Source organism: Mytilus trossulus, chromosome 11, assembly GCF_036588685.1.
Source record: "Mytilus trossulus isolate FHL-02 chromosome 11, PNRI_Mtr1.1.1.hap1, whole genome shotgun sequence".
Lineage (NCBI taxonomy): Eukaryota > Metazoa > Mollusca > Bivalvia > Mytilida > Mytilidae > Mytilus > Mytilus trossulus.
In genome coordinates, this window is record NC_086383.1 from 46,135,032 (window position 1) to 46,149,976 (window position 14,945).

The 14,945-nt window shown below is 33.3% G+C and overlaps 1 protein-coding gene across 3 annotated transcripts; it reads right to left on the reverse strand.

The window, feature by feature from the left end:
• Nucleotides 1-4,977: 4,977 nt before the first annotated feature.
• On the reverse strand, nucleotides 4,978-14,384 carry LOC134691199 (uncharacterized). Of its 3 annotated transcripts, none has more exons than XM_063551527.1 (5): nucleotides 14,259-14,384; nucleotides 11,181-11,542; nucleotides 7,962-9,278; nucleotides 6,391-6,608; nucleotides 4,978-5,925 (listed from the first exon to the last, which is right to left on the reverse strand). In XM_063551527.1, exons 1-5 carry the CDS (start codon nucleotides 14,344-14,346, stop codon nucleotides 5,850-5,852), a joined length of 2,061 nt encoding a protein of 686 aa, XP_063407597.1. In that variant the 5' UTR covers nucleotides 14,347-14,384; the 3' UTR covers nucleotides 4,978-5,849. The 3 variants fall into 3 exon arrangements, with proteins under 3 accessions (XP_063407597.1, XP_063407599.1, XP_063407598.1); XM_063551529.1 differs by having other exon boundaries at nucleotides 14,195-14,272; XM_063551528.1 differs by lacking the exon at nucleotides 14,259-14,384 and adding an exon at nucleotides 14,043-14,160.
• Between the last annotated feature and the right edge of the window lie 561 nt (nucleotides 14,385-14,945).

Genomic DNA, 14,945 nt, shown 5'->3' on the forward strand with positions numbered 1-14,945 from the left:
CCGGATTAAAACAAACAAAACCGGTTCGGTAAAAACGTTTTTTCCGGATTTTAAGTTAACTGTGTGTGTGTGCACAAGTTTAATAAAGTCAGTGTACGGTGTCTTCTTTCAGAGACATATATATACACATATATATGTCTCTGCTACTTTCAGATATATTTATTTTCCTTCTGTTCACCCGTGAATGGTAGCTGATAGTATAACGTTTCAAAACAAGACAAATATTTTTTCAGAATTAATATTATAAATGGCTTTTATAAACACCAAAATTTATCTATAAGGCCAAAAAAAAAGTATAACATTATCAAATTTAAGTTTGAATTGGTAATGATTTTAACAAGGATTTGTATATAGTAAAAATATATAAAGCTACTATACAAATCATTGATTTTAAACACTAAATTTTATAAAAGTAATCATGATCGCCGACGGTTAAATGTGAAATAACTAGGTTTAGTAAAAATTTTAAATGTTTGCAATCATTACCATGATTACCAATTAGTCAAATTTGATAATATTGCAGTTTTATATTTGTATAGTATCCTTGCCAGTGGTTATAGTAATCTCGGCAGAGTAAGTTTATTCTTCTGAGTGTTCTTTTCTGGAGTTTTATTATTTCATTAGAATCGTTGTTGATCAATGTGTCATACCAGAGTGACATATAGATCACGGTCTCTGGTAATACTATCCTTCAAATTGAACCACAATAGTCAATGTAAGACTACATCAAATAATGCACTATAAAAGAACAATAATAATTTTTTTAAAGTAAATATAGCAAATATTCTATATGTTATACAAAGATCAACATTTTTCTGACGGGTACTCACTGAGTTTGCGTATTGTTTGAGGGTCTCAGTGAGATGATTTACTATATCATAAAAAGAATAATTATTTTCACATGATGATGATCGAAGATTCTATCGAAAACTTACCCCGTCGATGTTAATTCTAAATCATGATTCGCTGCTTTGACGACTGGTGGCTTTCAGTTGTGTTTGCTCTTTAGTCGGGTTGTTGTCTCCGTTTGACACATTCCCCATTTCCATTTTCAATTTTATAACTTAAAACATGAACCTTCTCATAAACCATTCAAAGTTTTTTCCTTCCTATTTTCAAGTTTCTATCAAATAAAGTAGAGCTGCACCATCCGCATATATCCATGTAGGATTGTCTAACTTAAAGCGGAATTAAAATAAAAAATAAAATAATCTACACACAGGTTGCGATGATAACAATAAATGCATCTATGTCACGAATTCTGATAAATTGTGGATTTTACTGGCACACTTTGTTTTCTATTCATCAGTGTTCAGACTGTTATTGTAACAAACTAGCTTGATTTAAAATAATAGAAGACCTCAGTATAAAATGGAACCTAGTATAAGCTGAGCTAGGCACTGAAAATTAACAAACTTTCTATCATGCACAATCATAGAATGTTTGCACAATTCAACTTCTTGCTGTTCTTACTTTTAACAATTCAACACTAAATTCACAGGGTGTATATCCAGTGTCCATTACGTAAATTCCCTAGGATTTAAGTTCCAGGCTAGAACTAACGTTTAACATTTGATTCAATCTTATAGACATATAGTTCTGTATTTTAATGGACATCATATGTTTTATATTGTACTGTCTTTTAAAGTTATTTTCGATTATCATACATTATAATGGGTTTAAATATTTCGCCAAAATGGGTATTGACAATTTCAATTTTTACTAAAATGGGTTAAAAATCAGGCGCTGAAATGGGTTCTACTTTGGCGCGAAAACGTCCGATTTTTTCCTCGCTAAAATGTCCTATCAATGCGCTCAAATGTCCTCCGCCACTTTTAAATGAATTAATGATACTTAATGATGTTTCCAGTACAGGATTCTCACTGTTCCTCTTCACCATACTCATATTCTGAATTGTTTTATATAATTTTATTTAATTTGTTTTTAACTTGACAAGTATTTTAAACATCACAAACAATTCATAGTAAATGAACAATGACTGAATGTATAATTAGGAGATAACTGTATTGTATTTGAAGCTCCGACGGCATCAATTGGTGATGTGATTCCGGCGACGCGTTAGCAGAAAACAGCTGGCGACGCGTTGACAGAAAAAACGTCAAATCATAAATCAAAAGTATGATAAGTCGTCTGCGCTTGCGCGTAGATATTCATAGCATCAATTGTGAATTGATGCCATTAAAATTGCCAACGTTAATCATCCAATCGGAATGAACGTTAACAAACGATGTTGCATTTATAGAATGCAATAAAATCACCCTGAAAAATGAGAAATACCAATTTGAATAAAACATTGTATACTGAATCTCATTGATTTTTCATAACTTTTAAACGTGTCACTTTTTCAAAATTTTCAAAATTTTCAAAGTTACATGTAGTCTCATCTCCTCGATTTCTTTGAGGCGAGACAAATTTGTCAATTTCCGATCATAGTTATTTGCATCATAATCGTCAGTGTAATAGATCTATTTTATTGGATTTTATACATGTCATACATACCATGTTCTCTACATTTGAAAATGTACCAAGTCAGGAATTTGACAGTTGTTGTCCATTCGATTGATGGGTTTTGTCATTTGATTTTGCTATTTGATTTGGAACTCTCTGTTTTCGATTTTCCTCGGAGTTCAGTAATTTTTTATTTTACTTTTAATACCATGTATATCATATTATAGGGTTATTGCATGAATATTGGGGAATATTGTCACGAGTAGAATAATATATGTTCTACGAGGGACAATATTCCCCAATATTCATGCAATAACCCTTTTATTGTATAGCAAAAGAGGGACGAAGATACCAAAGGGACAGACAAACTCATAAATCTAAAACAAACTGACAACGCCATGGCAAAAAATGAAAAGGACAAACAGAAAAACAATAGCACACATGACACAACATAGAAAACTAAAGAATAAACAACACGAACCCAACCAAAAACTAGGGGTGATCTATGTGCTCCAGAAGGGTAAACAGATCCTGCTCCACATGTGGCACCCGTCGTGTTGCTTATGTAATTACAAATCCGGTTAATAGTCTAATTCGGTAGGTCACATTCATGAAAGGGAATGGGATTGTAGTTACGACGTAAGGAACATATCCGATATCATTTGTGAAACGGTTATTCCATAACGGTCAACCAACTTGTGATGGCGTCCCTAAAATTTACGAAGGGATGATTTCAACTTCACCATTTGGAACTCTTGGTTTAATAGCTTCCTTGTGAGCAGTAACCCTCTATCAAGAAAATCATGATAGGAAATGCAAGCACGGGAATATCGTATCAATTGGGAGATATATACCTCGTATGCAGGTGCTGCTGAAATGTTGCTACTTAGAAATGGAAAGTTCACAATTGGAAAGCTGAAATCATCTCTTTTGTCGTAAAGTTTTGTTTTCAACCGACCCTCATTGTCAATTTCTAGATGTAAGTCAAGATATGAAGCCGACTTTACTCTATCTGTAGTATCCTTTATCTCCAATTCGATGGGATAGATGCGTTCCACATATAGCGGAAAGTAGAGTTAAAGGATATTGCTAACTTCTTATCTTTCTTCCTAAGAAGTTCCTGCATGAAGTCAGCCTCATAATAATAAAGAAACAAGTCGGCAAGTAGAGGGGCACAGTTTGTTCCCATTGGGATGCCGACAGTCTGTTGAAAAACACGTCCTCCGAACGTAACAAATATGTTGTCAATATAATATTTGAAAGTAAACACTGGTTTAAACTAAGATCTTGTCGTTGATGACGTCATCAATTTTGAAGATTTATTGCACTAACTACTAGTGCAATATTGGAATTTATTGCACGCTTTTTTTTGGTTACTTTCTAAGGGAAATATTATATTGCTATTCATGACAACGACGGCATACAGTCTATATCGTTTTTTTATTTTAGATATTCTAAAAATAACCGTGCACTTTGCTTTTTGTAATCCGCCGTTTTCTATTTACCTTCGAAATGATAATTTAACATGTGACTTTCCCTGGACGAATACAATTATTGAAATATACGAATTAAAAATAATAATTAGAGAGTAAAACAAATTGCTTCTGGAATGCAAATGGTATTCGTTCACTTAACATTTATTTGTTCCAGAACCCCCCACCCCTATATATTTATATAAATAACATCTCCATGCCTTATATATCATGTACTGTAGTACGACGCTAGATTAAAACTGACGTGGAAAGGTAACACCCGGCCATCAAAAGCTTCATTTTTATGAAGCCCAGGTAGTCGTGTGGTGTAGCGGGACGGCTACAGTGCAGGTAATTTGGTGTCACGATACCTCAGTAGCATGGATTCGAATCCCGGCGAGGGAAGAACAAAAATTTGCGAAAGCAACTTTACAGATCTAACATTGTTGGGTTGATGTTTAGACGAGTTATTTATATATTAAGGTATATATACAAAAAAAATCTGAGACAAATGCCTGTGAAACACTTTGATTGATACTAGTATAATCGTTATTCAGAAGTTTAATTATGTGACCATGTTTCTTTTGCACAATCTTATAAATCTGTTCTGACTCATACGAGGCTATAATTTGGAAGTTATACAAGTGTATCGTCTATGAAAGCGGACACCAAAGTGCACTGCAGACTGTAATAATATGCCAGTGCATGTAGTATTGTTTGTTTTTTTGCATACTAGACAGTATAATGATATTCATATGGATCGTTATAAAATGATTGCAGAAAATATTGATTTAGAACGGATCTGAATTGTAGCTTATTGGGATAGTTGATATACACATATTTTTTTAAAACTTTACACCTTGTTTTATTTACTTAAAGGACTTGATTTACTCAATCTTTTTTGTCTGTTCGAAAATCTGTCCGTCGGATCAATTTCAGAAAGACGTTATTAAATTAAAAAATGACATTCGCAAATTTTTTGTCTGCAAAGAAGCATTTGATCGACCATATATATGTAACAACAGTATTAGAGAACTGAGCTTGGCAAAACTAGTTTATTCGTTCATAATTCAAATTTTGTGCAGGAGACCCATTATAGTATTATACATATGAACTGATTGATACAGTGTCCAATTTTCTGAACGTTAATTTACCAGAGACATGCATGTTAACACTAGATCTGTCCACACTTGTCTTCTATTGTCCTGTATACAATATAAAAAGTTTTACTTTGTTCATGAATTTGAATTTTTACAGAATATGCGATGGGTTATGCTTTTAAACTCGCTGTTTGACATATACAACTATAATTAGCAATGTAAGCAAGGACAAGTATAAATATGATAAAATAGAATGGTAAGAAATTTACAAGAAGATACACAACATAAAAAATGTAATGATACAATTAAGTATAAATTTCTGATTCATTTAATAACAATAAAAAATAGATGCACATTCAAACATAAAATGAGCACTACATAACCTGTATAACCGTAACCAATATAACATGCATTAAAAACACAAACATTTCATTCAATCAAAATAATGAATAGATCAAAGAAATCATGACTAGTATGTTAACCATAAATCATTTCTTCTCTAAAACTCTCTAATATTTGTCAAATTAACAACAGTGAAGCAATTTAACAGAAAACAATTTGAAAAAAAACAAATATTTCCAAGAATGGAAAATTCTCTCATTTTTTACAAAAAAAACATTGACTCTCATTTACAGTACTTTTACAATAATGTCATTTGCTCTTAAAATTCCCACACCGAAAGTGAATACAATATTGAAATTAAAACGCATATGATGACGTAGACAATATAAGATGTATGCAGTATTATAAACCAATTTGATGCAATGATACCCAAGTGGAGTCAAAAACGAGCGATTTCACAAAAGAATTATTCTTCTGTAATTCCTTTTGCAGCAAGTTCGTCAAGGACACGTGAAATATATCCTGGATCTGGATATCCAAACCTGAAAGAAAAAAAACAGCTTTTGGAAAAAAATGTGTTTTACTGAGCATGCAGTCAAATTAGATGTCGACAGTATTGCTTGTCTTAAATAAGTAATGTAGCTTGTAGATATCCTTTTGTGTTGGAACATTTACACATACTCGGTGTGTCTGCAACGTTAACACACATGGTAGTTTTATCAGATTACAATATCTACAAACGAACGGAAATGGAATAAATGACTATGATGTTGACAAATCTGGTATTGTAGCTACCTCACACGCCATCTGTCCTACGTCTTTTATATGTTGACCAATCTAATGTCAAAATTACCTCGCAGGTCCTATGTACTCCATCTATTATATTGACAAATCTGATATTATAATTAACTTGCAGGTACTACGACTATTATATTAACCAAACCAATCGTATTGTTACCTCTCAAGTCCCCTGTTTATTATGTTGACAAATCTCATATTATATTTACCTAGCAGGTCCTCCATCTATTCTTGTTTTATGATGAACATCGTTCCATGTGACCACGTCTTCTTTTCCAGTTGTCCTAGAACTGCCAATCGTAAAGAGAATTCGTTGTTGGAAGGCACGTCTCAGTAACCTGTGAACCTTCTGTCCCTCTGTGTTGTCTGGTAAGTAGGCTGTCCGTTTAGTTCCTCTGTAAACTTTACCTGGGTTTGGTTGACCTTGCTTATGGAATATAATTATAATTAAATAATATACAATGAACGCTTTATGCAGATCTATAAACGTAAATATAAATAGTAGTATTGTCCAATCGTACAGTTTTGCCTAACCGGTTACTCGGATAATCATTCGACCGATTAACCGGTTAACCGGTAGTTTAAGTTGATGTTCGAAGGTCTTATACATAGAACCCTACAAATGTACGTCTTATCCATAGTACCCTACAAATGCGACTGTCATACAAGTGAGAGGTTTCTCTAGCTATAAAACTAGGTTCAATCCACCAAGAAAATGCCTGTACCAAGTCAGGAATATGACAGTTGTTATCCATTCGTTTGATGTGTTTGAAGTATTGATTTTGCCATTTGATTTGGGACTTTCCTTTTTGAATTTCATCGGAGTTCAGTATTTTTGTGTATTTACTTTTTGTTATAATTCGATGAATTGAAGTTTGTCCTTTGACATTGTAAGACTTGTTTGTGAGGATTTCGACTCAGTTTGACTTTTAATAATCCAACACACCGTCTCTACTATGGAGTTTGTAATAGCTTCAGATTGGGATTTTTTTTTTTTTAATTTTATTTCGTCGAATTGAAAATGGCAGATACGATGATTCTTTCATTTTGTCTTGATGTCTCAGAAAATAATATGGAGTGTTTCAAGTTATTTTATTAAATACACAAATAAAAAATGCAGCACCCTTGTGTGTATTAAAACTATACTTAAAAAGAATAGATAAGTGGAAAGTACCAATTGAACATTCGAAACTAATGAATCGAAATGTATTTAACAAAAGACAAGAAAAACAACCACAAAATACATTTAATTCTGATTAACAAAAACCCACTAAATATTGGGTTATCTCAGGGGATCTGTTAGGTAATTGATCCCTATCCACACGTGACAATTGTGACACTTTTGAAAAACATGTCCTTCAAATGTTACAAATTCGAAATAATTTATTCATACCATGCGTGGTGCTTGTATCAACATGAACATTATATTTGATAATATCTTTTTAGTAAGGGTTATCAAAGTGTTACATGTTGGCAAATGTAATTAGTACCCATGTTAAAATGTGCGTAGATTATGACACTTTATTTCGCATCACAAACCCATTTGCCAATTTTTATTTTTGGTGTTGTGCAGCCTATGTTTTATTGGAATTAAATGATAAATGATGGTAAAAGAATATAGACTTTTAGTATACGCGTTACTTTTCTCTCTCTCTCTCTCACACTCTCTCTCTCTCTCTCTCTCTCTCTCTCTCGATCTCTCCCTCTCTCTCTCTCTCTCTCTCTCGATCTCGATCTCGATCTCGACTTTACTTTTGTATTACATTCTCAGAATACTCACCAATTGTTTCCCATCAAGAAATGAATAGAAAATCTTGATGACCCCACATTTTTTATAACCTTTGAGATGGATATCATTTTGGAAGCATTCGATCATGATTCCGTCTGGCTGATTTCCGGTTAGTTTGCCGTACACCATGTTGCACACTGGACAAGCAGGTGTTTGTATAAAGCACTTCTCAATACATATTTTACAAAATATATGCTTGCATCTAGAAAGCTGTTTTAATTTTGAACTCGCTAGTTCTTCCATGCAAACAGGGCACGTGTCTTTTTGTATATCAACCACACTTAGAAAGTAGGACTTTCCATTGTCTTGTGTTGCCTTCAGTGACTGTACAGGTTTAAGCGTAAGGAGACATGTTCTTGAACTTTTTACACTATGCTCTATAGTATCTACCACTCTTTTATCAGGATGGACTATCATCACAGTTCGAAGCCCTTTGATTGACGTTTTAGTCGTCGCAAACTTATCAATGCTTGCGCAAATTAAATCAATTACGAAATCAATCGGTGCACCACCTTTTCTAGTGCCAATTACTGGAAGAGCTATTGATTCGTATCCCATATGCTCTGTTCTTGAAAAGATATCAAAAAGAAGAGATTCAAGTCCATCTACCCAGTTAGATTGCTTTTGTCTGGAAAACTGAGGTACAACCGCATGGAAAATGTGTTTACATTTCAATTTTCCTGTTGCTGGAGTTGGTTGAAATGCCCAGTTAAGAATGCTCGGATGCATTTTCCTCAAACAATCTTTACATACGTCCAGTAGAGGGCCTCCCTTTTCAGCGATGATTTTAGCAATAATACCGCCACTTTGTATTGAGGAATCTTCACTACTGAGTATCACATCTACAGTTAAATCGACAATACTATCCGTTGATGCAAAGACTTCAATAAAAGAAGTATCTTCTTTGAAATTTGAGCCGGTATTGGTTTGTTTCGGGGAGGCCTTTTCCTCTTTTAATATTTTCGGGGTTGCTCCAGAATTTCTGCATTCTACTTCAGCAGTTTGTCCCGTCGAATTTTTCATTTTACGGAAATCATCCTCTGAAAAACTTTCACTTTGAGATGACACGCTATTGACTAAAGACTTCTTTGCTATTCCATCCTCAGATTTCGAACTTATAGCTGAAATATGGTTAGTGCCAGATATATTACTATTTATGATAGCGAGTGAAGGAGCAATATTGTTGGATTTTTCGACAGTTCTCGTATCGTCTGATTCTCTCAGCTTTGACTTGCTGATACAATTAGTTGTTTTCGTCGTTAACTGTTCATGACAGGTGTCTGTCGATGGTAATCCTGGAATTGAAATCTTAAACGAAATAAACATTTTAATTTAAATGAGATAACGTGAAATATAATAAATATATAATAAAAAGACTTAATATTTATTCTGAAAAGAAGATTTTGTGTCAGAATATATTTATTGCGTACTTGTATTTCCCTCGTACAAAAACCCCATTTTGAACGTTTGTAAGGAAAACAAATTACTAAACCTTCTTATCAATATAAGGTATGCGTAGTCAGTTTAGATGCGGATTACTCATTCAATATAAATGTAATCTAAATGATACGTTTTGACTGTAAACTTACAGTTCGCGAATCTTGTCATTATACTTCATATATACACTAAATTGATATCTCTATGTCTTTTGGTATTGATACCAAGAACGTTTGACATATTTTGGATTTTCAAACGTTTGAACTCGAGCATACGTAAATTAATGGTTCCAGAATTACTCGTCTTGTCCCACTAAAATCCGTATCCTTTATAAATGAGGTTCATTGTTTTAATCTCGTACTTTTAAGGTGAAGTGCATGATAACGTAACTCGGCGGTATTTTTTGGTGTTAAATAAACCTGATAAATGTTGTATGCAGTTATAATCGTTCTGAATCTGAATCTGAATACTGATCAACGGATATGTATAGCACTTACACTTCCGGGGACAAAACTAAGATCAATACAAAAAAATCTAAAGTTTGATAAAAATCAATAGCTAAGATGAGCTCACAATAACTTTCACATCATCAAACAGATATGTTCACAGCAATAACGTACTATTTCTTAAATTTAAATTACAAATAACGACAGGGACAAGGAAACCGAAAAGTCTTCTTTCAAATGACAAAATAACAAAAAAGTTCAAACACATCTAAGTAATAGAAGACAATTGTCATAGTTCTGACTTGAGGCATACTAAATTAAGTGTGTACTGGATTAAGAGAAGTATTTTTTTCTTAGTCGATTTTTGCGCTTTCTATATTCGTGAATCTATTTATGTATATACGCTGCATTTGCCGCTTAATGATATACACTATTATCACTAGCCCAGTAGTCAGCACTTCGGTGTTGACATGAATATCAATTATATGGTCATTTTTATAAATTTTCTGTTTACAAAACTTTTGAATTTTTCGAAAAACTAAGGATATTCCTACACCCAGGAGTAAATTACCCTAGCCGTATTTGGCACAATTTTTTTAGAATTTTGGGTCCTCAATGCTCTTCAACTTTGTATTTGTTTGGCTTTTTAACTGTTTTGATCTGAGCGTCACTGATGAGTCTTATGTAGACGAAACGCGCGTCTGGCGTATTAAATTATAATCCTGGTACCTTTGATAATTATTTACACCACTGGGTCGATGCCACTGCTCGTGGACGTTTCGTCCCCGAGGGTATCACCAGCCCAGTAGTCAGCACTTCGGTGTTGACATGAATATCAATTATATGGTCATTTTATAAGTTTTCTGTTTACTAAACTTTTGAATTTTTCGAAAAACTAAGGATATTCTTACGCCCAGGAGTAAATTACCTTAGCCGTATTTGGCACATTTTTTTTGAATTTTGGGTCCTCAATGCTCTTCAACTTTGTATTTGTTTGGCTTTTTAACTGTTTTGATCTGAGCGTCACTGATGAGTCTTATGTAGACGAAACGCGCGTCTGGCTTATTAAATTATAATCCTGGTACCTTTGATAATTATTTCCCATGAATCAGAAAATCAAATAATTTTAAAAATATTCAAACTTATCAAAAGATGTATACTTCGACTTTAACATGTATTATTGATATCTTTTGAATAAAAAAATATGGGGGTGTAATGTAAGAAAGCCAATGACGTAAAAAAGACTCAAACGAGTTTTACTATGATATACGTTTTCTAGCTATAAACTTTGTCATATGCATGTATAAAATCTAAGTAATCTGATTACCTTTGTTGTGCTTCCACCATTTAACTGAACTTCAGTTATGTTTGGTTCTTTTGATAAATATGTGAGACTTCGACTTTTACTATCCAATTCTTTATCAGCTTTGTTATTTGATCTTGAAATTCCTTGATCTAGTCGGTTTGCTTTTCCAATAGTTGTTGGTAAAGACGTTGCAAACGACCCTGCATGTGATTTTATTTTTGATGTTCTCATACTTGACCCTGGTTTCGTTTTGCTAGCATTTCCTGGACTATTTATGTCTTCCCCAAATATTACATTTTGTTTGTCTTTTGTGTGTTTGTGTATAATAATTCTCCCTTGATCTTCTTTGCTCTTTGATTTATTTGAATCTTTAGTCGCCATGACTGAAATGAGAATATATCTTTTTGTAACACTGCAATTTACTTATGAAATGTCAAAACCTGTTCATCTTATTTTTAATAAACGCAGAAACCACAATCCAGCAATATGCCATATACTTCTAAGTTCGAGGGAAATTGGCATATGAATCGTTTCAATTTTAGTTTGTGTGCTAACACGCTTACAAAGTAGGTAAGCATGTGATGCCTAGGTCACACATTCACGGATCACCACACCGGATCCGCTACGGAGTAAATCTCACGGATGATCAAGGAAATGGAATCTCCGTAGTCTTATACGGATCATATACGGATTCACAACGGTATGACTACGGGTTTTGACGTTACTACCACGGATAATAAAGGACGGGTTCATTCTGGCGACATACCGGTTCTTACGGTAAGACACGGTAAAATACGGAAATGACACGGTTTAGTACGCAACGGCACGTGTCGATACGTATGTACTGCGGACAAACAAAGGTTTACTACGGTATAAGTAAGGGTTAGTACGAATGAGAACGGTCTGAAACGAAATAGTACAAACCGTCACATTCCTATAATTTATTTCGTTATTCATTATTTCTATATAGGCAGTTAATTGAGATTATTTTTCGATCTTGTTAAATAAATCGTTTATCTGGCTGTTTGTACAATGTGGTGTTATTCGTAATCCTCGGACCAATGCCATGTAGCAGTTCTTGAAACATATTTAGGACTATTCTTTCAAAGTTCTTAAATGTAGCTGAATTTTTCGCACATAATGAAGTCATAAGGGGCTCAAACTGGCCATGGATAGGGAAATCAGTCTCTAGACCACCTTCCACTCTGACTCCTGTGACCTCTACATCTGTCATCAAGTCTCTCGACCCTGTCCTATCATTTTGTGCCATATCAATATCGAGTTCCAGCCAATTATTTGCAAACAGCAGTTATTGATTATTCATGTTGGATAATCATTATGTATACATCAACGTCAAGACACAGAATAAGTAGCTATATGGCTCTATAGGTATGAAGTATTTATACAGAAGCTAGCCTTATGTCAGCCTGTCGTCGTGAAAGTCATAATACTGCGGATTCATTTTATTCGTCGGAACCAATATTCGTGGGTTTCGTGGGTTTTCTGGGTACAGGTTAACAACGAGTTTCAATGTTCAACGAGAAACAAATTTCTATTAAGTTGTATCTAGACTTTGGCAGAATATTGAAATTGAATATCTACTAAAATTCGAGGTTTCCACAATCCACGAAAATCCAACGAATGTAAAAGAATCCACAGTATTCCGTATTTTGTCGTGTTGTAACGTAGTCAACCTAAATAGACTCTTAGAAACCTATCTATCCGTATCACAACGTGTTATGATATTGTAATTATTGTATTTATTTATGTTGGCCTAATTTGTGTTGTATGGCCTGATAGTTGTTTACCAAATAATCTTATAACTGTGCAGTTTAGAAATCACTGGAACAATCACAGATACTTATTGAATGATTGGAACTTTCTATTTGACGATTCTAGAATGATCCTTATAAAAGATGCGTAATTTAAACTTCTACTTTTTACTAGAAACTTCCGTTGTAACTTTCTGGCACATTCCGTTTTAGCGTGTTCTAGAATGTTCCGTCACAACAATATATATACAGACACTAAAGTTGAACTCTCATAATTATAATTGAACTTGGACATAGACATTGATAGACATTAGTATTCACAGCATTTGGATTGACCCTTTTATTCTACAAACAACATCATACTGGATTGTGACATTAGTAGTGAACATAATATTCAAATTGGATTCCGAAAGATTTCCGGATACAGATAAAGATAACAGATTGGACTCATATTTTGACAGTTAAGTTAACAGTAATATTTGTGTAATACCTTTTGTAAACTTTTGTATATTAAATATTGTTAAATTTTACTATTGATTTGTGTCTTTTGTTGGCTACAATTTAAAGGCGATTTCTGGCCGTAACAAACGTAATAAAAACGTGCCGTTCAATACGCGGCACATTCGTAACAAATCGTTTTGTATCCTTACCAATATACATGGTGTAATCGTTATAGTACATAATTCTCCGAAACTAGCCGTAGCAATCATTTAGGCCTACGAGTAAGAACTGATTAATACGGATTTGATAAGGACTATAACGGATTAGTACGGTTTTATACGGTTTAGTAAGGAGTCAAAATTTGCGCATGTTCAAAATGGTCAATGATATACAAGTAATACTACGATCTACTACGTATGACTACGACGACAATACGGATATCTACGGACTGATACAGATTGCCTCGAATGATGCTGAATAGTATCCGTAGCTAATCCAGCCTCAAATCCATGATTGTGTGACCTAGTCATTATACATTTTAAAATATAAACATAACACTGCCAAATAAGAATATAAAAATGGTATATTCTAAGAAAACAAACTCAACGACATAAATAGACTCGATGTCTTTACACACAAAGACAAATTGGTAAAATCATACAATAGCAACCTCTCATTTGTCCCTAGACTATAAAAGTTGTGATTGAGTTAACGACGGATATCGAATGTTTAAGCTTATGTGTTAAATATTTCTTTTTGATATCAGTTGTTAATGTATAAAAGATAATGACGCATATTAATATATTTAAAAAAAAACATAACCTTTGGAGTTATATGTTCCAGTATATATATCCTTTCTCGTAAAATAATTATAGCGAGTACTTACTTTTCATCAGTTCATCAGCAGAATGAAAAATCAAACAGGAAATCCCTATAGTTTTTCTTCCGCGTAGATTGTATATATCTATTTCCATGTACACTTCAAATGTCAAGGCACATTATATTTAAATATCAATCTCGTTTAGTTTCGTTTTTGTAGTATCGACCTGCATTTAAAATATCAACAATACGACTGCCTCAAATGAAACATCTTTTTATCATTTAATAAGAGTATTAATTTTATTCCCTTTTATTTTGATTTTGTTTTTACTTATGTAATTAAACATACATTTTACTTCATCTAGCATTAGAAGTATATAAGTATCGTCTTTTACTAACAACGTTCCTCTTGAAGCATTGTTATAAAGTGCTAAAATAACTGTCCTGACTAGAAAAAATAACCCATTATAAACTGTCAATTTATTTCGGTAGGAACAAATACTGAAATGTTTATCAACTTAGGACTTATATCATATAGAAGGTTTTGTTTCAACTCTCAGTAACAACTACTGTAATATTGTTAACTAGTATATTTGTATTTCAAAGAGATAACCATTGCTTGAAAGCAGTAAACCATAGGTGGTATTAAGTTAAATAGTTATCAAAAGTACCAGGATTATAATTTAGTACGCCAGACGCACTTTTCGTCTACATCAGACTCATAAGTGACGCTTTTATCAAAATAATTATAAAA

Bases quoted from the DNA above. Each gene is read 5' to 3' on its own strand.
- LOC134691199 (XM_063551527.1), bottom strand. From the start codon at position 14,346: ATGGAAATAGATATATACAATCTACGCGGAAGAAAAACTATAGGGATT. The intron at 9,279-11,180 runs GTAATCAGATTA...ATTTCGTTTAAG, and splicing joins ATGGTGGAAGCACAACAAAG to ATTTCAATTCCAGGATTACC. The intron at 5,926-6,390 runs GTAAATATAATA...TTTTTCTTTCAG, and splicing joins ATAGATGGAGGACCTGCTAG to GTTTGGATATCCAGATCCAG.